At 47.9% G+C, this 24,823-nt stretch overlaps 1 protein-coding gene across 5 annotated transcripts; it reads right to left on the bottom strand.

Annotated features, from left to right (window-relative positions):
- Positions 1–788: 788 nt before the first annotated feature.
- Positions 789–24,740, bottom strand: SEMA4F (ssemaphorin 4F). Of its 5 annotated transcripts, XM_072937438.1 has the most exons (14): positions 24,450–24,740; positions 21,909–22,060; positions 21,208–21,267; positions 20,876–20,974; positions 16,085–16,178; positions 6,994–7,113; positions 6,741–6,892; positions 5,963–6,141; positions 5,619–5,766; positions 5,263–5,485; positions 5,016–5,125; positions 4,741–4,901; positions 3,387–3,445; positions 789–3,130 (listed from the first exon to the last, which is right to left on the bottom strand). In XM_072937438.1, the coding sequence occupies exons 1-14, from the start codon at positions 24,604–24,606 to the stop codon at positions 2,520–2,522; spliced, it is 2,325 nt and encodes a 774-aa protein (XP_072793539.1). In that variant the 5' UTR covers positions 24,607–24,740; the 3' UTR covers positions 789–2,519. The 5 variants fall into 5 exon arrangements, with proteins under 5 accessions (XP_072793539.1, XP_072793540.1, XP_072793542.1 ...); XM_072937439.1 differs by lacking the exon at positions 20,876–20,974; XM_072937441.1 differs by lacking the exons at positions 20,876–20,974; positions 21,208–21,267; positions 21,909–22,060; positions 24,450–24,740 and adding exons at positions 18,476–18,643; positions 18,754–20,838.
- Positions 24,741–24,823: the final 83 nt, after the last annotated feature.

Below are 24,823 nucleotides of genomic sequence, written 5' to 3'. Positions count from 1 at the left end.
TTCCCCCACCTTCCCGCTGGCTGCTTTGAGGTATGAGAGCCCGTCGGGTCTCTGGTTGCCAGAATCCTCACAAGTCTACCTGCAAAAACCCTGCACCTTCCTCAGCTCCCTTATCCACGGATCCTCCCCCATCCCACCCACCTCCCCACCCACCACAGCACAGAGATAATGCAGTCAGTTATTCACGCTATGTCCTTGGTTCCACACTTCCATGCTATCACTTCTCTTGGGGCTTGAACTTCCCGCAGCCTAAGATGTGGCTCTCCTCCCTTCAAGCCTGTTTCCATCCTTCCTCAGTCTTCCTACCTTCCTCATCCCATCTTCCTCCAACCAGAGCCACTGTCCAGGGACCAAATGCCCCACATCCATGGTGATCTGGTCTCCCCACTCCTTTTCTTAGAAAACTCTTTCCCCAGAGCCCCCAGGCCCCTCCGAAGTTTCCCATTTCCCCTTCCTCTCCCAAAATGAAACTGACTTATCCCCTCAAGAGAGTGGAGGGATGTGAGGATAAACCAAAGAACGTGGAGTCTTCCTCTGCGCCTGCGTAGAAAGACGAACCAGGTCACTAAAAGCAGACACATCTGAGGATTCTAAAACCCACAGGCCCTGCCTCCCAAAGCCTAGACACTGGCAGCTAAGGTCTGACAGAGATGACCCAGGACACGATGTCTGTGTGAGGCAACGACCCCCCTCCCATCAAATGGGGCTTAAAGTGACTGCGTGTGTCATGGCTATCAGATGGGGTAAGCTATATGATTCCGGCCAATTTTTACAATAACAGCCTCTGCTGAAATAGACAGTGCTTTATTGTTTATACATTCTCTCATTTAACCCTTGCAGCAACCCTGAGGTAGGTGTTACCATCCCCGCTTTACAAAGGAGTGAACCGTTGTCCTAGGTTAGATGACCTGCCGAAGATCATACGCTTATTAGTGGTAAAACCACTGATCATCCAGAACCAAGGGGACTCTCGAGTAATTCACAGGCTGCTGCCAAGGAAAAGTGGAGCTGAAAAGGTCAACCGGGAAAGGCTGGACCACTCACGGAGCTCAAGGGGGCCCCTGACCAGGGATGAATGAGGCACATACACGGGCCAAGACTGGAACTGAGCAGAAGCCCAGAACATCTGGGAGTCGTGAAGCAGGAAGGGGTCTTTAAGTTTGGTGCGAATTGACAGTGCCTTCAAAGATGTGCAGAGCCCACCTTCCAGGGAGTGGAGACACAAGAGGGTGTCCTGCAGCTGCCCGTCCAGGGGCTGGCCACAGGGCAGGTGTGGTGGGGCAGGAAGAACTGCCACTCAGTGGCACCACCTCAGCCTGGCCAACACCTGGTGACCTTGGAGCAGTGGTCCTTTAACTCCATTAAGGCTTGAGAATCTGATGAGAGCCACAAACCCTCCCCCCACCCCCAGAAAAATACAGACACACATGTACGGAAGGCATTTTGCATATGGTTTCAGGGAGTCCGTGGACCCCAGGTGAACTCCGGCTTTAGAGCAAGGGTGTCAACCTGAGTAAAGTCACTGACACAAACCTATCTTTGTGTAGCTTGTATTCCCTATGACTGTTCCCCTTCTGTCATCCCCTGATAGTGACAATAAATTTCACGACATTCTAAATAGGAGCCAAGGGAAGGGGTCCAGCCAGAGGAAGACAGCTGTGCATGGCAGTGGTGGCAGCCAGGAGGCAAAAACAAAGAGAAGGATGGGGTCACACGTATCACGTCCTTTCCCACCTTCCCAGAAGGTCACTTTGGGAGTTTTTCTCTACTCAACAGAAGAGTTGTGGGAGGTGATGGAGACAGGGCAGTGGTTTGTTTCCTTTTAGAAAGGAGAGCCGTTCCTTCACTGGCTACAGGGTATCAAGTTCTGCAGGTGGTGCCCGCATTCCTACCTGCCCCTGTCGGCCCCCCGGGAACACGCCCGAGCAGGGGCCCGGTCACCCGTGCAATTGTGGCCAGGTCTCCTACGAACACCCATGTATTTACACATGCTTTTCACAGAAGAAGGGGGACTGGTTTGGGAGGAGATCTCAGTGGATTAGATCAGAGAGATTCCATGTTGCAGTTTGGGGATCATGCGCTCCCCACAAAGAATCAGATAAACTGGGAGAAACAGCAAAGGACTCAGCACACATTAGCCCTCAGCCCCTTCCACAGCTCCTCCTTCTGGCCAGGGCCCAACCAGAAGGCAAAGTCATAGCGATGTCCTGGGCCCCAGCCCCAGACTAATGGGCCCAAGAGAGTGGGCTGAAGGGGTCATGGGGGTTTAGAGGACAAGGGTGGGAAAGGTCCCGATTACTGTAAGAGCAGTTCTGATCTCCCATGGGAGTCAGCCAATGGCCTGGCCCTGAGCCCGTTCAGGCCCAGAGAGGGCAGACCTCAGTGAAGTTCACGTGACCACTCAAGGGCCAAGGCGAACTCAGACGCCATGATGACTGTCCATGCCCAGTGACCCCCAGAGTCCCAGCAGTCACTCCATTCTGGTGGTCACTCATACACTAGTGGTCACCTGCCCGGCCCTAGATGGATGTTTCATCACATGTGGCTAGAGGAGCCCCAGTGAGCCGAATGTGGGCTGGGCTTGGGCAAGGATCAAGCAGGAAGGGTGGAGGGAAGCCACCAAAGCCACTGCCCCTCTTGGCCAGGGCCAGGGGCAGACGCTCATCTTCAGGAGAGGGGGAGGGAGGGTCCTGGCTGTAGCTAGTGGTCCCAGAGGGCGGGACCCCTAGGTCCAAGCCCACCTTGTCTCTAGCCAGAAGCTCCCTCTGTCTCTGGCGCTGCTGACGCCGACCGATCAGGAGGAGAGTCAGGGATGCTACGAGAGCCCCCAGGAAGAAGCCGGCCAGTCCCGCCCCCACTGTGTGAGCCTGGCTGGGGGGGCCCTGCCGGCTGTCCCATACCAAGCTGTAAGCGGCTACCACCCGGGCTACCCCCCCCTCCTGACATTCACAGGCATAAGCGCCCATGGACCCTGGGGATATCACCACCTCTAGCCCATCCCGCCGGGGGGTAAGTGCAGTCACTCCGCTGGGCTGGTGCCACACACAGGATGCCCAGGCTGAGCCTGGGGAACATGGCAGGACGACATGAGCAGCGGTAGCCACAGGAACTTCAAACACCACTGGGTGCTCTGCAGAGACAGCAAAGGCACAAAAGGTGGTGGGGTTACAGGCTGGAGGTGTGAATGGAGAGAAATGTGGGGCGATATCGGATACGAGAAGGGGCCATGGTGGACAAAGGTAAAAAGGGGATTCCTCAAGAGGGCAAGGCTCTGGGTCACTGGCTGCCATATCTTCCAGGATCCAGGTTTTAACGTAGGTCCAAAGAGGACAATTCTCTGTGCCCCTTCCATCCACTCCACCCACGTTTCCCTAAACCATACGCACCTCCGGGCTCTTTAGGACACAAAGAAGAGACATCCGCTGACTCTATGTCTTGGACCAACCTATAAAGAAGAGAATGCTTGATCAATCCAGTGTCAGCATCCCCTTCCACCCTCCTCAGCACCAGTGAACATTCACTCATCCGGTACAGTCCCCATCATCTCATAAATCACTTTAAGAATTATCTGTCAACATTCTCTTCATCACCAAATTTTTCCCCAGTACCTCTTATAATCATGACACTTGCCACATCAAATTCTACAAATACTTCTAGCAGACTACAGAGAATTAAATTTGCTTGAGGTCTATCAGGAAGAAGTCTGGTGGGGGTGATTTAAAAGAAACAAAGGGACTTTCCAAGAAATGTTAACTGGCTGTCCACAACCACAAGATCTCTCTGGAAATCTTCTCTGTTAAAAGATTTCTCTATTAAGGGAAAGAGAAAATTTCTTTTCTATAAAAGCTAATCAAAATTCTGAGAGGGTCAGTAAGATGACTTTTTGTTTCAGAAAAATAGTTCGGCTAAGGATGCATCCGTGGTTGTCACTAGCTCTCAGCTGGTACTGAACACAGGGGGAATGAATCATCCACAGAACGTGTGAAAGTGTAAAGACTGGACCCTGAGGAAGGAGCTGGATTCATACATAAAACAGAAACAGACTCACAGACATAGAAAACACACTTATGGTTACCAGGTGGGAAGGGATGAACTGGGAGTTCGAGATTTGCAGATACTGACAGGTATATATAAAATAGATAAACAAGTACATACTGTATAGCACAGGGAAATATATTCAATATCTTGCAGTAACTTACAGTGAAAAAGAATATGGAAACGAATATATGTATATTCATGTACAACTGAAGAATTGGGCTGTACACCAGAAATTGACACAACATTGTAAACTGACTATACTTCAATAAAAAGTAAAAAATTAAAAAAAAAGCTGGATGGAAAAGGAACCAGTAAGGGAGACAGACTGGTGAGGTAGGGAGGAAAATCAGGAGAACGCAGAGTCCTCGGAGGCGAGAGGATCGTGTATTTCAAGGAGGGAAGGAGGGATTTGTCAGCTGTGAGAATGCTTCTAAGAGCTCTTGTAAAATGAAAACGAAGTGAATGACCATGTGGAAATCAATCACACAGTCAAGGAAGGTCCAGCAGAGAGGTGGAGACACTGATGGGACAGCACCAGATGGACAGACAGGTAAGTTAGCACAGACTGACAGATGGATACACAAGAGACCCTAAGAAACACACAAACAGAGACAGGGCAGCATTAACAGATGAGAAACACAGACAGACGTGGGTGGGCCGGAGCCCCAGGATATCAAGCGAGTGAGCAGCGCAGCCACTCACCCTCCACGCTCCCCGGCATGGGCCACACACGCATCCAGCCGGAAGCTCCAGGCGCAGACAGGGTCCTGGGCCAGGATGCACTCCGAGCAGCTCTGGAGACGGCCGCAGTCGGTTGTGTTCACTTGCGTCACCTCAGTTCGGGAGCCAATCAGGAGCCAGTTCTACGGAAAGGGAGTGGGGAAGAAGGATGCACTGGGTCTCCCAGACCTCAGGGTCACAGACTGGCCCTGGACTCGGCCGTCTCCCCACCAGATTTGCTGAAAGCTACAACTCACTTGATACAATTTCATACTGTCAACTGGCTGCGGCTCTGGGAATAGGGCCAGATCCTCGAGGACGCTGAGCTGGGCCCCGATCTGCACTGCTCGGTGGAGGTGTCCATCCCCTAGGAAGCAGGCAAGGGGCAAGACGTGGTAATGCAGGCATCCCTGTGCCTGTGACTCTGACACCTGTACGTATGGGGCCCCCGTGACAAGAGCCTGTGTGCACTGGATAGGCAGCTTGCTTGGCCATGACACATACCTGTCCCCAGGTAGAGCACATCATACTCTTTCCCTGAGAGGCTGGGCACCCTGTGGGCCACGAGCCTGAGATAGGCCGTATCTGTAGTGACCAGCACGGAGTGGCCATCCGCTGGAAACACTGGCTTGTCCATGAGTGGGTGGTCCCGGATGAAGGTGAGCACACGGTCAGGCAGGAAGAGCGAGGAGCTGAACTGCTGGAGCTTCATGTTGTTGGTGATGCACTAGGGGGAAACACAGGGTGCACGGCCAGGCTTCCCAGGGGCCGGGAAGTGTCTGTGATGCTTAGATGGGCCTGGTCCTAAAGGGGCAATTCAGGCACCGCGTGGGATAAGGAACTGTCCCCTGCCCCCTCACCTCCCCGGGTCTGGGCTGCGGCACGTCATTGTCCATGACAGGCAGTCCCCTGTTGCAGTCATGTCTCAGCTCTCTGAAGGAACCATTCAGCACCGTCCGAATGTCTTGTGGGCGGAAGGCACACACAGCAGACATGGCAGCCCCTTCCCTAGAAGAGGCAGCCACATGTTCGAGCCAGATATTTGGAGGAAATTGGGGGAGGCAACTCACCCCGACAAATGCGATGCCGCACGAGAGATGCTCCAGGGCGCGGGGAAGCACCCCCGACTCCGGAGGACAGAGCTTTGACCCCACCGAGCCCAGGTGTCGCCCACCCTGTAACTCTCCACAGCAGGACCCCTCACCACTGGGAAGAAAAGATGCCATAAAAGATGGGGGTCCCTCCTCCGTGCGCAGGTCGAAGAATGGCCATGTCCTGCAGGACGCTGGCGGCCTGGCCATGCTCAGGCCCTGGACACAGCAGGTCGGCCTTCAGAAAAGTCGTCCACTTCTGCTGGAGAGTCTTCCGGCCCCCAAGATCCCCCTGGGGTAACAAGCACATGGGAGTTCTCTTTAGAAGACCAACACTGGGGGAGGACTGCGGAGACCAACACAAGTTCCCCCAGACAGACAGAGAGGGAGACAGACACACAGGACATCTGTCTATGCATGCAGGGCAGAGACACAGACAGAGTAACTGAGGAGGGCAGGGCGACAACAATGATGGTGACTAAGTTCACTGTGCACTTATGAATTACTGTACCTCGCGCTTTACATAATTTACCTCCTTTAGTCCTCAAAACAGCCCTCAGAGCTAGGCGTCATTAACACCCTCGTCTGTAAGGATGCTGCCCAGTCACAGAGGCAGTCAGCAGTGCGGCAGGGACCTGAACCCACGTCTGTCTGTCTATAGTTCCTGCCTTTAACCTCTGCACTACCTCCTGGGGACAGTGTCACAAGGGTAATTACGGGGGTAAAAGAGGCCAGAGTCCTTCCCCACATTCCTCAGGCTCCCAGAAAAGTAGCCAAGGCCCAGCAAAAAGGGAGACAGGGGACAGATGCAAAGACAGAGACCCAGAGAGGGAAAGACAGGACAACAGGCAGCAGAGCAAACAGGACAGGCAGCTGGGGGCAGAGCCTCACCGCGCACACACGGGCCACCCTCGGGACCTTAAAGTGCTCGTATGAGTCAAACGCTCGGGAAATCTCCGTAAAGAAGAAGTAGATTTCATCGTCTCCGTCTTCATCCCCCCACTCGGCTGGGCTCAAGGCCACGGCTGCAGCGAAGGCTGGGGCTGGGGAGACCAGCGGCCTCAGATTCCACAGACACAGCCTGGGGCCACCCAGCCGCCACCCACTGTGTCCCCAGATAGCCAGCACTCCCTCCTCTCCCCACCGTTAAGCCAGGATGGCAAGGTCTCTGTGCGAATCCAGTCCTCAGCACGACCCACAGCCCGGGAGATGATCGACTGGGTCCCCAGGTAGTTTTTCACAGTGGCCGTGTAGAGGACGCCCCCTGCAAGGGCGACAGGATGGAGAGGGACTGTCAGAGACTCACTGAGGAAGCAGAGGGGGTCGCAGGCCGAGCAGGGAGCACAGCGGGGGTAAGAAATCGCAGGCAATGCTAAGCATGATGGCCACTCTCTCCCTTAAACAAAGGGCTACAGGGCAGTAAAGGGAACCAGGAACCAGTCCCTGTGGAAACTGAGATGCTTTTTGTTGTTGGTCTGTTTCTTGTTGTTATTTTTAAGGCCTATCTATCCTGTAATATGCTAATTACACGGTAATTTTTCAGGAAGGGTTTGCTCTGCAGCACGTTCCCATCTCACTGGAGTTCTCCCGCTGTGTAAACTTCTGAGGGTCAGTGGGTGTGTGCGGCCGTGGAACAAGTCACAGCTTTAGCGTATGTTAGCATCACTTCAGGAACTGATCCAAATGCAGATTCCTGGGCCCTGGGCCCAGCAATGCTCACTCAGTAGGGTTGGGGATGTGGCCCAAGAGCTACATTTCAAACAAGCAGTTGGAATTACCCCGACATGGGTGGTTCAAGAGCTCACTTTGAGAAATACCAACCTAGAAGATCACTGCATGTCCCGCTGCCAGCCACGGGAAGCAACGAGGATCAGATCCTCTCCTGGTTCAGTTGGGGGACAGAAGTGCTCTAGGGACCGCGGGGATTGGAGAAGAGAGGGGATCACAGGCATTCTGGGAAGGAAGGGCAGCTGCAGCTCTGTGGGCTGAATGCCAGAGGACCAGAGCCACTCTGAGTAACAAGGCCAAGGCCTCGGATGTGAGTGGAGAAGTCACACAGGGGCAATAAAAGGTCACAGATCCCCTGGTGGAGTTCTGAGTATCACAGGGACTCTGGAGAGAACAGAGAAGCATTCCTTCATCACCTGTTACATAAAAGGCCCTGTGCTGGGTGCTAAGCATGTCACTGCCCCCCCCGCAAGAATTCCCACTGGAGTCTGGAAGACAAACTGGAATCAGACACCAGGTGGCATGGACTCAGATGTGTGCAGGAGCACAGAGGACCCAGGCACGTCTCACTGGGGGAGCAGCATCTCAGAGGTAATGTCTGAGCTGCGTCTGAAGAATGAGCAATATGCCGGCCAGGACTTCAGAAGAGGGGAGCCGTGTTCAGGGATGTGGGGACCCCCCGTGGCTGAAGCTCTGGCAGGGCTCAGGGGCTCCGGGGCAAGTGAGCAGAGATGAGCCGGAGGGGTAGAGACAGGCACCCCACAGTGATGAGTCTGCTCTGCCAGGGAAATGTGCACTTTAGCCTAAAGGTGAGAATCAAACTGAGATTTTTCTTGAGGAGGAGTGACGTAATGGTTTTGGTTTTTAAGAAGACAGTGCTAGTTACAAGGCCCTTCACACAGTCCAGGCAAGAACGGAGGGCCTGAACAAGGCACTGGCAGAGGGAGAAAGGGGGATGGATTGGGGGGCTATTTCAGAGGCAGAGCCCATTAACAAGATTTGAAAATCGACTGAGTATGAGATGTGAAAGAATGGAGTAAAATAACGCCTGTAAGGTTTCCACTTAGAGGATGGATGACAGTAGATGGTGATGCTATGAACCACGTGAAGAAATGGTAAAAGGCTCAGAAAGGAGGTGGCTGGAGAGAGGTGAGTTCAGTTGTTGGACACACTAAGGGTGAAGCACCTTCAGGACACCTGGTGGAGATACTGGAAGGCAATCAAACAGAAAGGTGTGGGCAACACAGGCAGCAGGGCCAGAGTCAGGCAGCTTGGTAGTCCTGACGGCCAGGGAGAAAGGAAATCGAGAAGAGAGCCCTGAGGCACCACCATTTGAAGGCAACTCAGAGAAGATCGAGCCAGAGAGGCTGGAGGAGCCTTTTCTTGCTTGGGAACCCCAGCAGGACCCTGAGGGCACGTGCACTGAAGCAGCAGCGAGCAGGGCCTCTGTGGGGGGGCCCGGGGTCACAGAAGCTTGAGTGGAGCTGCATGTCTCAGGCATTGAAAAGATAACCACTGATACTTTGAAAACACTTTAATGCAGAGCAAAAAGGGCCAGGAGCCCTCTGAGGGCAACAAGGAAAGATTAGAAAATCCCTTCCTTACAGGGTAGGGAGGGGAGACTTGGGTTTGTGAAAAGAATCCAAGCACTTTGGGGCCAGGAAGGCTTGGGTCTGCACACTTACTACTAGTAAGATCTCAGGCAAGTTAACCTTCCTCAGCCCCGAGTTCCTCAAATGCAGACTGAGGAGCCCACCACCTTCCACTCAGAGGGGAGCTAAGGAGGCCGCCCCAGGCAGGGCCTGGCACATGGCTGCCATTCAACACGTGTTAGTTGCAGCTCCTTATGAACCATAAGGGGCCATAGGCTTGATCTGCTGCCATAGGTGGGGAGGGGGTAAGGCGGGAAGCCCCATGGAAAAGACCGGCAGGACCCCCAGGCAGGGCCACTACCTCCTGCCAGGACCATCCGGTTCCCTGGCCCAGAGGCTCTATCTCACTTTTTGCCTCTGAGGCAGCTTACTTCTAGGAAACTGGAACTTACCCCTAAAATTCTACTGGTTTCCTGAGCTCACTCCTGATTGGTCCATTTGTAGTACTTCATTTGCATGGAGCACACTCCTGATTGGTTATTTCTCTCCCTCCTGATTGGTCCATTTCTACAAAGCTTGTTCCTAATTAGTCAACTTTTGTTATACTTTATTTGCATATGATGTTGCAAAGTGTAAACTGGCAGCCTATAAAGGCCTGTGTAAGCCTACAGACGGGGTCCAGAGCTTGGAGTGTTAACTCCCTTGGGTCCACTGGCATAATAAACCTGAATTCTCCAACTCTCCGAGTTCTGCTTGATCTCTCGACGGATCCATGTTGCTGTCACAACTGAGTTGTAACACTAAGCTGTAACACTGAGCTGTGACACACTTTTCTGCAACAGGGGACAACCATAAAATGACATCCCATTCCCTTCCAGGTATGTCAGGAGGGGAAAAAAAAAATCAGGTTTGGGGCAGAGGTTCTGGCAGCAAACAGAGCAACAAATGAGGCAACCCTTAGCTCCAGGGGGGAAAAGTTGATATAGAAGCCAGAACTGTAATGAAAACTTTCCCTAAAAAGGTGTCATACACAAAACACTCTAAAAGCAAAACTCTTGACAGAAGCTGTGTCGTGGATACCCTGAGAATGGGGGAAATGTGGTGGAGGAGACAGTTATGTATATTTTGGAAGCATTACTTGGTGTGTTTAGGCAGGGGGTGGGGGTGGGGGGAGTCATAAATATTCTAGAAACATGGAAAGGACCACAGATAACCATGCAAGGACCTAGTGGTGGACGGAGGTAAAGTCCCAAAACGTTCTCAGGGATCAATGACAGTCAATTTCACATATTCTGTTGCACTGTTCATATAATAAAATATCCCTGTATGTGCAACTGTTTGGCAAATTATTACTGAATAGATCAAGCCAGAAAACATGAAACACACATCTGCTATTGGCAAAAGCGGATGTGCAAAAGAGAGTGACGCCCACAGTGTCGAGCTCAGCGAACAAGCTGGTTAGAAAAAAAAGACCAGGCATAATTCAACCCAATTTTTAAAAATACGTATATATGTCTGCAGGCACAGGGAAGACTGAAGGAACTACAGCTCTACAGTGCTACTGATGTTTGTTTCTGACTAATGAAATTACAAGTGATTTTCATGTTCTTTGTACTTTTTTATATGCACTGAATTTTTTTTTTTGTAGTTAGCATCTTTTCTTTTTAGAACCTTCCAAATTAAGACACTTGCATTTTGGAAATATAAGAGGAAAAATAATAAGATTGAAAGCCACCAAGATGAAGAATCACAGTCAAAGAAAAATCACAATTACGTGTGGAAACAGACCTCTACCTGCTCAGAGGTAGAGCCTGTGAATGTAGGCCTCCCACATATGTTAACAACCCAACACAGACAGGCTTGGATATGAGCCATGATGGTGACTATTTCACTAAACGCTGGGGGGTTCAAATTTTCACTCTGGTAACAAAACGCTCACTTTCACACAAGGTTTACAATAGAAAGTTGCCATTTACTTGCTTTAAAAAGAGGGTTTTAAACATGACCTGGCCTTCCTTCCTCTACTCCTTTTTCTTCTCACAGTCAGAGCTTCACAGGAGAGACAGCTCCTGCCCTAATAGTCTCCATTTCCTTGTCTAAGGATTAAGCCAGCTGTATATATTTTTTCTTTTTAAACAGCCTAATACCAGGACATAATTATAGATCATTGGAGACGCAGGGTTTACTCTGCTTTTTCCACTGCTGGCCATATAGGATTCCTGTAACTATCTTGTTTGGGTGTGTGAATGCTAGTATTGGGGCACACACACATGGATTTAAGAGAAAAGCTTGACCCTAAAACGCTGGCAACACCCTAGTGCATTGGGAACACATGCAATACTCCAGGACAGATGCAATAATCACAAGATGCAATCAGCCCAAAAGGAGACAATGAAAACACAAGATGGGCTGTCAAAGAGAAAGAGCAAAAGCTCCCTTCTTCTGTTCTTGATAAAAGCCCAATTTATTACTGGATGTGATAGAGAGGACCAAAGATAACTGATCACTGTCTCCAGCTTGGGACCTTGGGTCATGGCACTGTGCACTCACAGGAGGGGACACTGGTGGAGGAGAAGGTCCGGGGGAGCTCAGTTTGAGATACGCTGATTTTGAGATTCCTGTGGTACACTGAATTGGAGATGTCTGGAAAGCAGCTGGATGTGAGGTCTGTAGCTCCAGATAATGGATGAGAAGTATCAAAATACAGTGGACACAGAACCCCTGGGGCTGGCTGACATCCCAATTACACAGAATGCAAGAGAAGAGGATCTTGGGTGGAGCTCCAAAACTGAAAGGATGAGCAGAAGACAAAAATCCTACAGGGAAGACTGAGAAGGAACTGCGAACATCCTTGGGCTCCTGTTAATGTTACTGTCAAAACATCTGAATTTTTCCAAACTGGAATACTTCAAATAGAGACCTTGAGATCATTTTGTTAATCTTCTCTAAGATTAATGTTATATTTGAAGACAAGATTTCTGAGGCTTTTTCCTAAAGAAATCCAAGACCAATAAACACGTGAAAAGCTGTTCACTCTAATTGAAATGCAAATCAAAAGCATCAGATTGGACTTTGGAGGAAGGCACTGTTGTATGTTTATTAACTATATTTTTAGGGACTGACAGGGTATAATGAAACAGGCCCTCTCACCACTGCTGGCAGGACTAACTGGAGAGCAGTTTGGCCAAGACCATCAAGCATGATAAAAATCTTTTACATCCTTTGGCCCAGCAATCCTGCTTTTTGGATTAATTCATGCAGGTGATTATATTCATGTAAAGGATTTACATAAACATTTATGTTAAAGGATTCCTTCTGCAACATTATTTATAAAAGAAATTATTTTAAAATCTGAATGTATAATTATATGGGAGTAATTAAATAATTGTGCTCCATCCATATGATGAAAGAGAAAGTCATCATTAAAACTCTTGTTTGAATAATTAAATTCTATGATGAGAAAATGTTCAGCATACAATAGTAAGTGAAGTACACGTGATAATTCCAGCTTATTACAAATACACACAAGAGTGTAAGAAAACACTCCAAAATAATAACAGTGGCTACCTGGTGATGACTGAATTACAATCAACTTTTCACTTTCTTCTTTATATATTTCTATATTTTCTCAATTTTCTATAATGCACATTGCAATTTTCATAATTTAAAGTAAAAAATGTTCCTGCTTTTATATTCTAATATTATATTCTAATATTTTCATTACTAAGAGCTCTTTTTATCTCAAAATACCTCCATTATCCTTAAGAACAGCTGTATAGCTCTGAACTGGGAATTTTGATTCTAATTCTTAAATAATGTCGCCAGTATTTCCTATACTGCTATTTTCAAAACAGAGGGATAATGGATCAACACTGGAAGCTCCAACTAAACACTGGCACTTATGTCTGACCAAGAAAAAATATAAATCATAGCCTTCTCAAGAACTGCAGAGGAAAACTTGCAATATTGATACAGGCTATTATTTGGATCTGAGACAGAAAAAGCCATGGAGGTTCTATGTTAACTGTCTTGAGCTAGTCATTCTAAACCATTAGAAAGTGATTTCTTATCACCTCCATCAATCATCAGCTGAAAGGCAACACTGAATTTCATTATCTTGGGGAAAGGGAAAAAAAGACTTGAAATCTCTTTGAAAATGTTCTTTGTTAAATATGATCTTATTTATGAAATTTGTATCCATAGACTACAAGCTAATGTGAATCCAACTGCTGAGTGGAACGCAGACAAAATACACACAGAGGGTTGAATATACTTCAAGATTACTGCTTGAAACAAAAAGAAAAGTTAATTATTTTAGATTGTTGCCATTGAGAAGTCATTTTGTTGATTAACAATTATACAGCATCAAGAGACATTCACAGTTGCTAAAACTGAGAAATCTTTCTTAATGAGCCTAATGACTGGCTCAGAGTTTTGCCCAAAATGCTTGACAAAAAGCCAAGAAAAATAAACAATTAACTAAACTCTTATTCAGATATGTATGAGTATAAACAAGTCTCATTGATTTCAACTGTAGATGAATAATAAAAATGACAACCCAAATATTGTATCTACTAGCTATATACTTTATGTTCATTTTCCAAAATTGTTATTTCATTGCATTTTAGAAAAGGTAAATCACTGACACAATGAGTGATTTAATTTGTATAGCTTTTAAGACTTTTCCTACAAATGAAGTCATGCATAAGAAAAGTTTCATTGTTAGATCTTTTAGCCCGATTTCTGTTTCCCATCAAATACTGTCCAAAAGTATTGGTAAAAATTAACTTTATGATAAAGTTCGCAGGAACTTTAGCAATGAAAGGAGAAACAGTATGATGCATGATGCTAAGTCAACTGATTAGCTAGCTGGAGAAAATCAATTTGAATTCCCTTCTCATGCCATTTGTCAAAACAAGTTCCAAACAGATCAAAGAGTTAAATGTTTGGGGGGAAAATTTTGTTGTTGTTGAAATATAGTTGATTTACAATGTTGTGTTAGTTTCGGGTGCACAGCATGATGATTCAATTGCACATATAGAAATTCTTTTTCATATTCTTTTAGGGGAAAATTTTTTAAGAAGAAAATCTTATCTGCTCTCTAACTGAAGAAGGATTTAGCTTAAAAAATATAATCACAAAGAAAAAAATGTAGATTGGAACACGAATATCCTACCTGAGGATCGGCCCAAGAACATGAGCAGAGGACTGACCAAAGAAGAAATAAAAATAGATGCTAAAACACAAAAAAAGCTCAACTTTGCTAATATTCAAAGACATGTAAATCAAAACAAGATGCCATTTTTAGCTTCAAATTAGCACAAAATAAATTTAATGAGAATACTACAGTGTGGTGAACTTTATGTGAGAAAAAAACTCGCATTCACTGCTGATTTAGGGTGTAAATTGGTATACCCTTTCTAAAAACTCAATTAGCAACAGATAATGAGCCATAAAATATTCACACCCTTTAGCAGAGTAATCCAGGAGACTTAAGGACACAGTCTAAAGTGAGGATAAAAATTTATGGACAAAAATGTGCATTACAGTATTGCAGACAATAGCAAAAACTTTGAAGTAAACTAAATAAACTTGAAAATAAATGTACATGATTCAGAATTCCTTAATTAAATTATGGTATGCTCAGAGGATGAGTAGTATGGTGTCAGTAAAATTTTTATCTACAAAGAATTTTAATTTTTTTTTTATCCTTCTGAGGGATACTTTTTTAAATTGTATTTTTTTCTTTTTTTTGATGTGGGGGTAGGTAATTAGGTTTATTTATCTTTGGAGGAAGTACTGGGGATTGAACCCAGGACCTTGTGCATGCTAAGCATGCACTCTACCATTTGAACTACACCCTCCCCACTAAAGAATTTTTTAATTATATAGAAATGCCTATGATATAAAGTTACATGACAATACTCACAACTGTATCCACGTTGCATGACATTTACAAGTTCATGAAACACACACTCATTCTACTAACCTGCTTTTTTTGCACTATCATGGGAAGAATGGCTGGATTCTCCCTGAACCTGGAGTGTGTGTGGAGTGGTCTAAACAAAAATACAGACCATGTGGCACACAAAACAGCTCCTGCTACCAAAGAATTAGGCAGTCATTCTTCAGGAAAAGTTTAGGCACAACCTGTGACAGAACCATTCAGCACCTGAGCAACTGTGTAGGTATAGCTTGTTCAAAGGAAATAATAGTAGCAATTTATTTAATAGTCATTACTGATTCCTCTGAGCAACAAAGGACTGGTCAGCCAAACACACATGCATGAGTACATATCCACGTGCACACATACGTTAAAAAAGCTAGAAGGAAATACCTAAAATATTAGCAGTGGTTTTTCAGAGTAGGGATCCTCTAGAACCATGCTGATATGGTAGCTACTAGACGCAAATGGCTGTTTACGTTCAAATTAAAATTATACGTAAAATTTAATATTCTTTCCTTCAGTGGCACTAGTCACATCTCAAGGGCTCAGTAACCAACTACACGTCACTAGTGGCTACCGTATTAGACAACAAAGATACAGAACAATTCCACGGTCATATAAAGTTCTTTTGGACCCTACTGTTCTAAAAGACTTCTTATGTCCTTCTTTACACTTTTTGCAAATTTATTACAATATGCATAGTAGTAGATTCCTCTTATAAACAGGAAAAAATGACTAAAAGAAATGAGGTTAACAGAGGAAGCGTTCACTCTAGAGATGCAAGGGAAATGATACTCTGGGGAGGGGGAAGCAGGCGGTCACAAGCGCTCTGGGAAGAACAGGGAAGGCTAGAAAGAGATGTGGGAATAATAGACATTCCGAGGAAAGGGAAGAAAGGACACAGGAATTCCAACAGGAGGGGTGGGAAGGAGGCAATTACAGCAAGGCTCTTGTCTCTCCCCACTCACCAGCCATTACAGCTGCTGACCGCTGAGCTGGCTCAAAAGGGCATTTCCCCCGGCCACTCTCAAGTCTTTCCACCTCCTGGAAACTGGACACATCCTACAGACCAGAAGGGGGCAATTGGTTTAGAGGTCATGGGGAGGTTCATGGTGAGAATTACAAAGATGGTCAGATGAAGAACAAACCCAATTCCATTCCCCTCCCTCCTCCCCCCGCTCCCCCACTACCATTCCCATATTCCCAGTCTGCTGATCCGGGCTCCCCCACCCACAACTTCATTTCCCATCTCTGCCATCCCTCTTTTCAGTTTATTTCTCTTCCCTCAACTCCCGTGGCACCCAACCCCCATGTGCTCTGATGAAGGCTATACCTACGATTACCCTAGAAGACACTGAGAGGCTGAAAGGCAGATCTTTCCTCTGAAATGCCGAACTGTACGGTCTGCAGATTGCCTGAGGATGTGCTGCAGGACAAGGAGGACCAGGGGAGAGAGCAGGCCTCCCAAGGGCCAGAGCACTTGGGAAGGGTAAAGAAAGTGCTTTATATCATAGGCATTTCTATATAAAGCACTTCAGATGGGGAGGACCATCTGCAGCCCATGCGTCTAGAGAGAATGGCCACCCTTCCCCTGCTCCCACCCCATGAATAAAAGACAGAAGCAGAATCAAGGATACACAGAAGCAAGGAAAAGCATCTGTAAAGTCCATGAAGACCTGAAGGTCAGGTCAGAATTTGAGGCTTTGGCAAGGAAGTGTCTTCCTCAGTCAGAGACTCCAGAGGTACTGAGGTGGGGGGTGGTGTGAGAGTTCCACCAGAGCCAGCCAGATGTTACCTTTCTTAACTGAGCATCCAGCACTAAAAGAGGCTTCAAGATAGCATGCAAAAACGAAAATCCAGATTTTTAACCTGGACTGACAGGGAAGTTAATTGTGGCCAGTTAGGGGTCAGAGTTACGGCATGGAAGTGCCAGGCATGATATTTCCAGTTCACAAACTAGGGTAGGGCACGGTGCTGCTGAGGCCTAACCACTGTGACGGCAGCTGGAGACGAGCAGCAGAGCTCTCCACCCCCTCGGCACCCTGGCCTGCTCTGACTGCTCTCTACCTGCTGTACTTGGCAAACATGGTTTTGTGTTACTGAAAGAGCCTGGAAGAAGGCCTGTTAGAATTGGATGTTATCTGAGTCCCCCTCCAAAAGAATACTAGGTCAAGAATCTTCTGGAATGGAGGACCCCACAGAAGCACAATCTCCTCCCCGGTGTGGCACTGGGATCACCCCAGCCTAGGGAGAAAGATGGCAGTTCAGTGAGAGATGACCAAGATGTTTGGGCACTCTGGGCATGGCGTATGTCCCACTGCTGACACCTGTCTTATCTCTCACCTAAACTACAAGACTCCCACCCAAGGTTAACATTCCTACACTACCGGTCACTGCCTTGGTAAGTGCTCAAGCCAGAGAAAGACAAAAACGGCTCACTATTGCCTCTTTAGTGCAAACTGCTTATTTTCCAATACCTCAGAAAATGAACTCTTTCTTCTAACCAAACCTGGAATCCTGTTATTCCTAGAAAACCAAGTACATTTTTCCCATCTCTATGCCTGAAACGACTCCCTCATGTTTCACTTAGGACTTAAAAAGAACGAGCTTTTGCTCAGTTCTCATTCTCTTCCATCTTCATGCACCATTGGGTACTTTTGATTCACTTCCCTCCTTGCAATATTCTATTTCTTAACTCTCTTGAAATTCTCCCCTCCTGGAGTCCCTCCTCCTGGCTGTTGTCTCTTTATCTCCTTTGGTTGTTTCTCTTTTCCTTTCTAGCCTCTCACCGTGTGTCCTTACTCCTTTTCACATACACTTTAAAGATCTCGTTCATTTTTACATTTCCAGCCAGACTTTCTATGCAGATCATTCCCCAAACTCTCCTAGTCTGATGTCTTCCAAACTTGATTGCTGGACTTCCTCACAGAGATGACCTACCAGCCCCTTGAAACTCAGCATGTCAAACAAAGCTCATCCTCTTCCAGTTTCCCCAAATGGCATCATCGTGTTATTCAGGTTCACAGCCTTGGAGTAAGTGAGTCTATTAACTACATAGGCTATGACTACTGTACAGTCTAAGCGATATTTAATTAGGGTCTTAAAGGGGTAAGACCCCTCCATCACATTCTCTATCTCAATGTTAAGATTCTTCATTATACAACCATTGCATCAGTCAGCACAGTCCTATCAACACCAGTTGTGGTGAAGTCAAGTCCCTCAAGTTGAAAGCCAGAGCTATGTAGGAAGGCAGGGTTGGAACCCATCCTTTGAACATGGCCAAGAAGGGTGCAAGGCACATGAAAGACCGTTCCCAAGTGGTTAGGGGGTTAAAAAAAGAAAAAGATTGTCCCTCTTACATGAAACAGATCAAATGTCACAAGAAATTGAAGCCAGCAAAGGTCTTCTTCTAGATTCCAGGGTAGTGGAGCAGAGCCAGACACATCTGGGTTTGAATCTTGGCTCTGCCTCTGCCAGCTATACATCTCAGACTTTTACCTAACTTTTCAGAACTTCTGTTTCATGGCCTGAAAAATGGAAATAAATACTATCATGGTGTATTATCACTATCATAATAAATAAGTATCATGATGTGATTGATAAGAATTAAACTCAACTGTGAATGTAGAGTATTTACCACCAAGCCTGTGACAGAGTGGACACTCAATTGAATGGCAAGTCTTATTGTTGTTGGTGCTGTAGTTGTAAGTCTAACATTCTTCTGTTAACTGCTGGAGCTCCCTCTACAAAATGAGTTAAAAAATTTCCCTCCAGGGTCTGATGCGCTGTCACTGAAGGGCAGTTCTCCACGTTGCTGGAGTTGGTAGGTCCTATATGCTTGAACTTCCTTTTGGAAGCACCGTTAGTTCTCTGAGCCATCAACTCTGAGCAAGTTGTTGCATCTGGATCAGCTAGTCAAAGGTCTCAGATAATAGTTACACATCGTCTCAAAAAAAAAAGTTATAGATGGTCTCAGAGTCATTAGTCTGGGACATGAGAGGTTCAGCTCTAAGGATGAGGTAAGGACTTGCTCAAGCAGATGGGGATTGCCAGGAGGCAGGATGAGACAGATAAAAACAGAAGAGAGCCTTCAAGAAGTCCAGAGAGCAGTCTTGGGATTTTGAAGGGCTAACATAGTAGTTAGCTGTGTCCTATATTCTCCTACAAACAAGCCTTGACCAAAGGTTGCTCCTTCATTTCATGAGCCTGCTAGCTAGGAGGGTTCAGAGAAAGAATTAAAAGTCATACGCGTGCGAGACATAGGCCCCTGGCTTCACTCTCGGTTGCTGATAGTTCTCAAGAATGGAGAGGGGTCCAAGTCACGCCAATCCTGACAGGTATGTCCAGGACACTGTCTGTCTAGACACTTATCTAACAGTCGTTAGGGTCCCACCTCAGAGAGCCAAAGAAGAAACAGAAGGCCCTCGGGAACTAACTTGGAGTAATCGCATTGTCTGTGAACCATGGCTCCGTTATTCGTACCCATGGGCTCCCTGATTCCGTGCACACTGGGAAAAGGGCAAATGTGGCAATGGCGGTCCCACAGCTACTTTGTGAGCTTCGTGAGACTATGGGAAAACCAGACCCTCAACATTACCTGAACGGACATTGAGATTTTCACCACCACCCTGAACTAGGAAACCTCTCCAGGATGAGGGAGCTACCCACATCCCAGTCAGGAGTCTATGAACGGCATTATGAAAATAACTCAACTTGAGCCCAGCTAACTCCAAGGACAGCCCAGAGGGACTGACTGAGGCGATCAAGCCTGTACAATTATAGCATTCTAAAACAGAGCTATGAGGGTGATGTTTCACAAAGAGGAATTTGGAGGTACACACTGACTAGATCCATGCGGCAAGGATCACTGCAGACTGTAGGTCAAGTCAAGACCCACCACTGAGGCTCAGGGCCAGGAAAGGGAGTTGCTGGAGCCCCTCCTATTCCTAGCACAAAGGGAGAAAAAGGTGTCTGGTGATACGAAAGACATGTGAGGCTTATGACTCATCCTAGGGCCTGGTCACAAATACACGCTGCTGTAGGAACCGTGACTGACTGCTGGATAACTGCTGGGGAAAGCTGAGGGGTCACCAATTCCTGAGATGTCACCAATCCCAGGGACTTTTGAGGCCATGACTAACCTAGATGTGATTAGGGGTATCCATGTCCCAAGCTTGCCTGGGTGGGGGGCTGGAGACGCCCAGGGCCTTAGCAGCAATGAACAGGACCAAGGAGAAAACATGGTTGACAGAGTGCCAACCGTGAAGGCAAGATCCAGAGTATGGGGCCAGCAGGTGCTATATTAGTGAGCAGTGACCTCAAAAGCCATGAGAGCAAAGGGTCACAGCCCACACAGGATGGGGCTGACAGTGGGGGTGAGAGGAGGTGGTGAAAGATAGTTACATGACATGGGAGGAAGAAACAGGTACGGACTGTGCTGATTAAGAAATGGATGCAGGCTGCCTGGACAAAGCACGGAAAACCTGAGTTACCCGCCCCTGAAGTTTCTCCCAGATTTACCCTCTCCTCAGCCCAGCTAGTGTCCCACTATGACTCCTTACACTCTGTATACCTCACCTTCTAAGGACAACCTCCCTCCCCGCCCTTTTCACACCCCCCTCAGTGGCAGACAAAGGCTCTACCCTGTGAGGAAATCCCTCACCCCCAGTGCTCATCACGCACAAGGGCTGCCTTAAGCATGATCCCCGTCACAGTCACTCACAGGAGACCCCTCCCAGCCTCCCACCCCTGTCACTCACAATAACCCCGCACTTCGGATCAAAAGCGAAGGTGCCACAAGTGAGGAGGTGAGAAGCATTGGCAATGGCGAGAATCTGGACAAAATTGTGACATTCGTCCTGAGGGTCAGAGATGGTTAGAGAGAATCAGAAGCAGCAGGTACAAGGAGAGGTGATGTTAGGACAGCTGATATGCAGCTCGGGGCGTGGTGTTAGAGTCCCTGCCTGGGCCCACGGGGTGGGCCCACGGGGTGGGCCCACGGGGTGGGAGCACGGCAGGGGGACTGATGCAGAGCCAGGTCTGGGCCAAGGCCTCAGCTGACACTCAGGACAGGGCTGGGGTTTATACCTACCTCCTTCTTGCCTTTCTTGCTACAGTTCTGTCGGTGGGCCTCAGGCACGATCCAGTCAATCTAAGGAACAAGGAGTAACCATTTCCCTGCAGGAACTCCCCCAGTTCCTCCCAAGTCAGGGTCAGTGACACTGCTCTACAACCTCCATCAATCTGGGAACTTCAGAGATACATCCACCCCTTGACCCCAGAGCTTTGTTTTTCAAACTGGAGGTCTCTACCCACTGAGTCATAAAATCAATTGTGAAATGTCAACTAACATTACTTTTGATGAAACAGAATACATCAGAGTGTATCACATACAGAAGAGTAAATATTGTTTTGAGAAACTTCTCTTTCAGTACACACTTTGTGTACTGGATCAAAATGTACCATATATTTCTTACTAACGGAGGGCCAGAAAAACTTGAAAACTGTTGCCCTAGAGTAAAATGATTCTCGTTCATCCTCTGCCCACAGCCACCTGAAACCTGGTCACTGTGGCCTCCTCCCCATTATCATGACCCTCCCTCATAGCCTCCCCGGTCACCATGCCCCCCTCCATCACCCTCGGCTAAGATGATGAAGTTGAGGACCTACCCTTATTTTCACCAACACTCTGCCTCCTGTCACAACCCCCACCCCCGCCCAACACATCCCATAAAACCATGGATCTAATCACATGCTCTGTGATCTGAGGTCCTCCCCACTCTCATCTCTCACCCTGCGGGGTCTCTCCCCTGAAAAGGGCAGAGATAAAGCGAAGATGGTGTCCCGGGCGCCGACGTAAAGGGTGTGGGAAGCAGGATCCACGAGGAGGACAGAGTAATTGTATGTCTGGGGGATGGTGAACCGGGTGAGATAGGAGTCAGCCTCTGGCAGGAAGAGAGAGTCAAAGTGAGGAGTGATATCAGCCGTCACTTCATAAGGGTGGAGTCTGCAAGGGTAAAGCCAAAGTGGTCCGTTTTTGTTTTCTTCCCAGTACTATTTATTTAGCAAACTTAAGGGCAAAAACAGAGCCTTGACAGGCCAGCCATTTAACTTCCCCAGAGATACATAACTGATGACATCAGAGGACTTAGCACACACAATACAGCTAAGTATGCTTTCTCTATAAAAATAGAGCACTTTATTAAAATAGCGGCATAAATAGTAAGTCTGTAATTTCTATTCATAACAACATGATACATAATTTGAAAATACCTATAGAAGGTACAAATACTTTCTAAATTTCCTTTTTTTCAAAAAAAACCACTACTCAGTAGTGACTTCTTTTTACTTAGAGGGGAAATGTTTCACTCTCTTCACCAACACATTAGGAGACTATCTCCTCTCTCTGCCACCACCCTTTGTCTCAATCCCACCCTTGATCTCACCCCAATTCCACCCAAAGAGGTGGAGAGGTAGAGTGGGCATGAGTTCCGTGCTTTGGAATCGGGTCAGCCCAAGTTCAACTGTGGCTCTTTCACTTACCAGACGTATGATCTTGAGTAAGTTAACTTGCCCTTTCTGAGCATCACTTTCCTCATCAGTAAACACCACCATCCAGGGTTGTTGAGAATTAAGTGAGATAGCATATGTAGAAGCATCTGACACATACGACATATTTCACAAACGGTTCCTTTCTTCCTTCGTTAAGCATGTGCTCTGTTTGGGCCAAATCTAAACCCATCTCAGCATTCAAAACTCTTATCTATTTAAGTATTATACAAAAAGAAACAAGCTAGCATGGGGGGAGAGTATCGCTCAAGTGGTAGAGTGCATGCTTAGCATGCATGAGGTCCCCAGTACCTCCATTGAAAAAGTAAATAAATAAATAAACCTAATTACTTTCCCTCCCTGTAAATAAATAAATAAGTAGGCAAGCAAGCTAGCATAAATTTAACTTCTTAGCTCAATCTCTGGCTCTGGAAACCTGAATCAATACAGCTCTGCTCTACCTGCTTCACCTGCTCAGCTGCCCTCAAGACCAGTAGCATGGCCAGCAGCCGTGCACTTCCTAGATGTGGTGATGTATGGAGCCCCACCAACCCCATCCTCCCAGATCCATAATGTATGGATCTGTACTCTGTCCCATACTTATCCCACCCAGCTGCCCCACCTTGTCCTATAGACCTTTCCGGATTCCTGGATATCAACCCAGCCTGGCAACCTCAGCTCCATGTTGCGGCTACTGTTTCAGCACAAACGGAAACCCAGGCTCTGACTACAACTGTATCTTCTGGATTCATAGCACCCCTATATGTCACTGGCCTGAAGGGACAGAAGTAGTTTAGAAGGCTCTAAGTTACCCAGTTGTGAGTTTTTGCCAACAGGTTGTACTCTCGGCTTCACTGGTTCCACCTGCCCACAGTGCGAACACTTAATGCCCACTGAGAAAAACACCACTTGTGCCCACCTCGGCAAAGAGCCTTTAAAGTGTGAATCACTCCAATAACCACTTTTTACATTGTGGCATCCCCCAGCTTTTTTCACATATTTTGAAGGGACATCTCCCTCTTCCTTTTTTCCCTTCTGAGGGCTTAAAAAATTGTTTAAACAGAATTTTAAGTCAATTCAATGAATGGTTTTCCAACACTCAGTTTGGGAATGGATAGAGGGAGCAGGGAACTGAGAAAATCAGGAGGGTTATGGTAGATCCAATCACGGGAGAACCGGAGTTGGTGTCAGGGATGAGAAGACTGGGGAGTGGGCTAAGGACATTAGGGCTGTGAGCAAGGCAGAAGGCTTGGAGGAGATTAGAACTAATGAATTTGAGAAGTGGGCAGATGGAAATTCTAGGCTGGTAATAGTAAGGATGGGTGTTTGCAGCTGTATGAAAGACCTATAGGTTTGACAGCAGAGTGGATGTCAGTCTGGCTTGACGGACACAGGTGCATGTGAGGGATGAGGGGAATAAGGGAGAGGAAACTTCGAAATGGACGACTTCCAGCAACCCCCGTCCTCTCCCTGGGCCTCAGTGTCCGCGTGTGCACGGGGAGGGGCTTAACTCTGCTGCGGTTCCGTGAATAATACGGGGCCGCGGGAGCCGCCTGGGCGTGTCGTGGGAACCGAGTCGCGAGGCCCGGGCCGGGTGGAGCAGCACCATGTGGGGGTCCCGCCCGCATCCCGGCCGGGCGTGGCCGGCGTGGGCGGCGCGGGACGCCGTGCGCCGAGCTGTGAGGATGCGACTGCCCGGACGGGGAGCGCAGGCAGGTCTGGGTACCTGAAAGCAGGGTCTGGGCGCGGGGCGCAGGGCTAAGGGCGAGGGCGCCCGCGCCTTACCAGAGATAGGAAGCGAGGTCCTGGGCACCGAGCGGGGCACGCGGCCAGACACCGAGCCGCTCAGCACCGCCAGCAGCAGCAGCAGCAGCAGGAACGGGAAGGGCGTGACCGGGGCCGGCCCAGGGACCGGGCGTGGCCGCGCGGCAGAGACTGTCATCTTTGCCACCGCCTGGCCGCCGGGGTGTGGCGAGCCCGGTAGACTCCGCTCAGAGCCGCGGCGCCGCCAGCCTCGGCCCCACTCGGCTCGCCTCGGTGCGGTTCGGCTTGCGGCTGCCGGACCGAACGCAACCCGTCACCGCCCCTTCAAGAAAGTACCAATGAGCTGGACGATTTTCTCCTCCAACCAATAGGGTCGTGTGGAGGCGGGATTAAAG

The sequence above is a fragment of the Vicugna pacos genome, chromosome 15 (genome assembly GCF_048564905.1).
Source record: "Vicugna pacos chromosome 15, VicPac4, whole genome shotgun sequence".
Classification (NCBI taxonomy): Eukaryota; Metazoa; Chordata; class Mammalia; order Artiodactyla; family Camelidae; genus Vicugna; species Vicugna pacos.
Note: the sequence above shows the minus strand (reverse complement) of the source record. Positions and strands in the feature narration are given on the sequence as shown.

Coding starts and splice junctions, on each gene's coding strand:
- SEMA4F (XM_072937438.1), bottom strand. CDS start 24,606: ATGACAGTCTCTGCCGCGCGGCCACGCCCGGTCCCTGGGCCGGCCCCG. Junction 22,061..24,449: donor GACCTCGCTTCCTATCTCTG/GTAAGGCGCGGG, acceptor TCTTCCTGCCAG/AGGCTGACTCCTATCTCACC. Junction 3,131..3,386: donor GTGTCCTAAAGAGCCCGGAG/GTGCGTATGGTT, acceptor CTGTCTCTGCAG/AGCACCCAGTGGTGTTTGAA.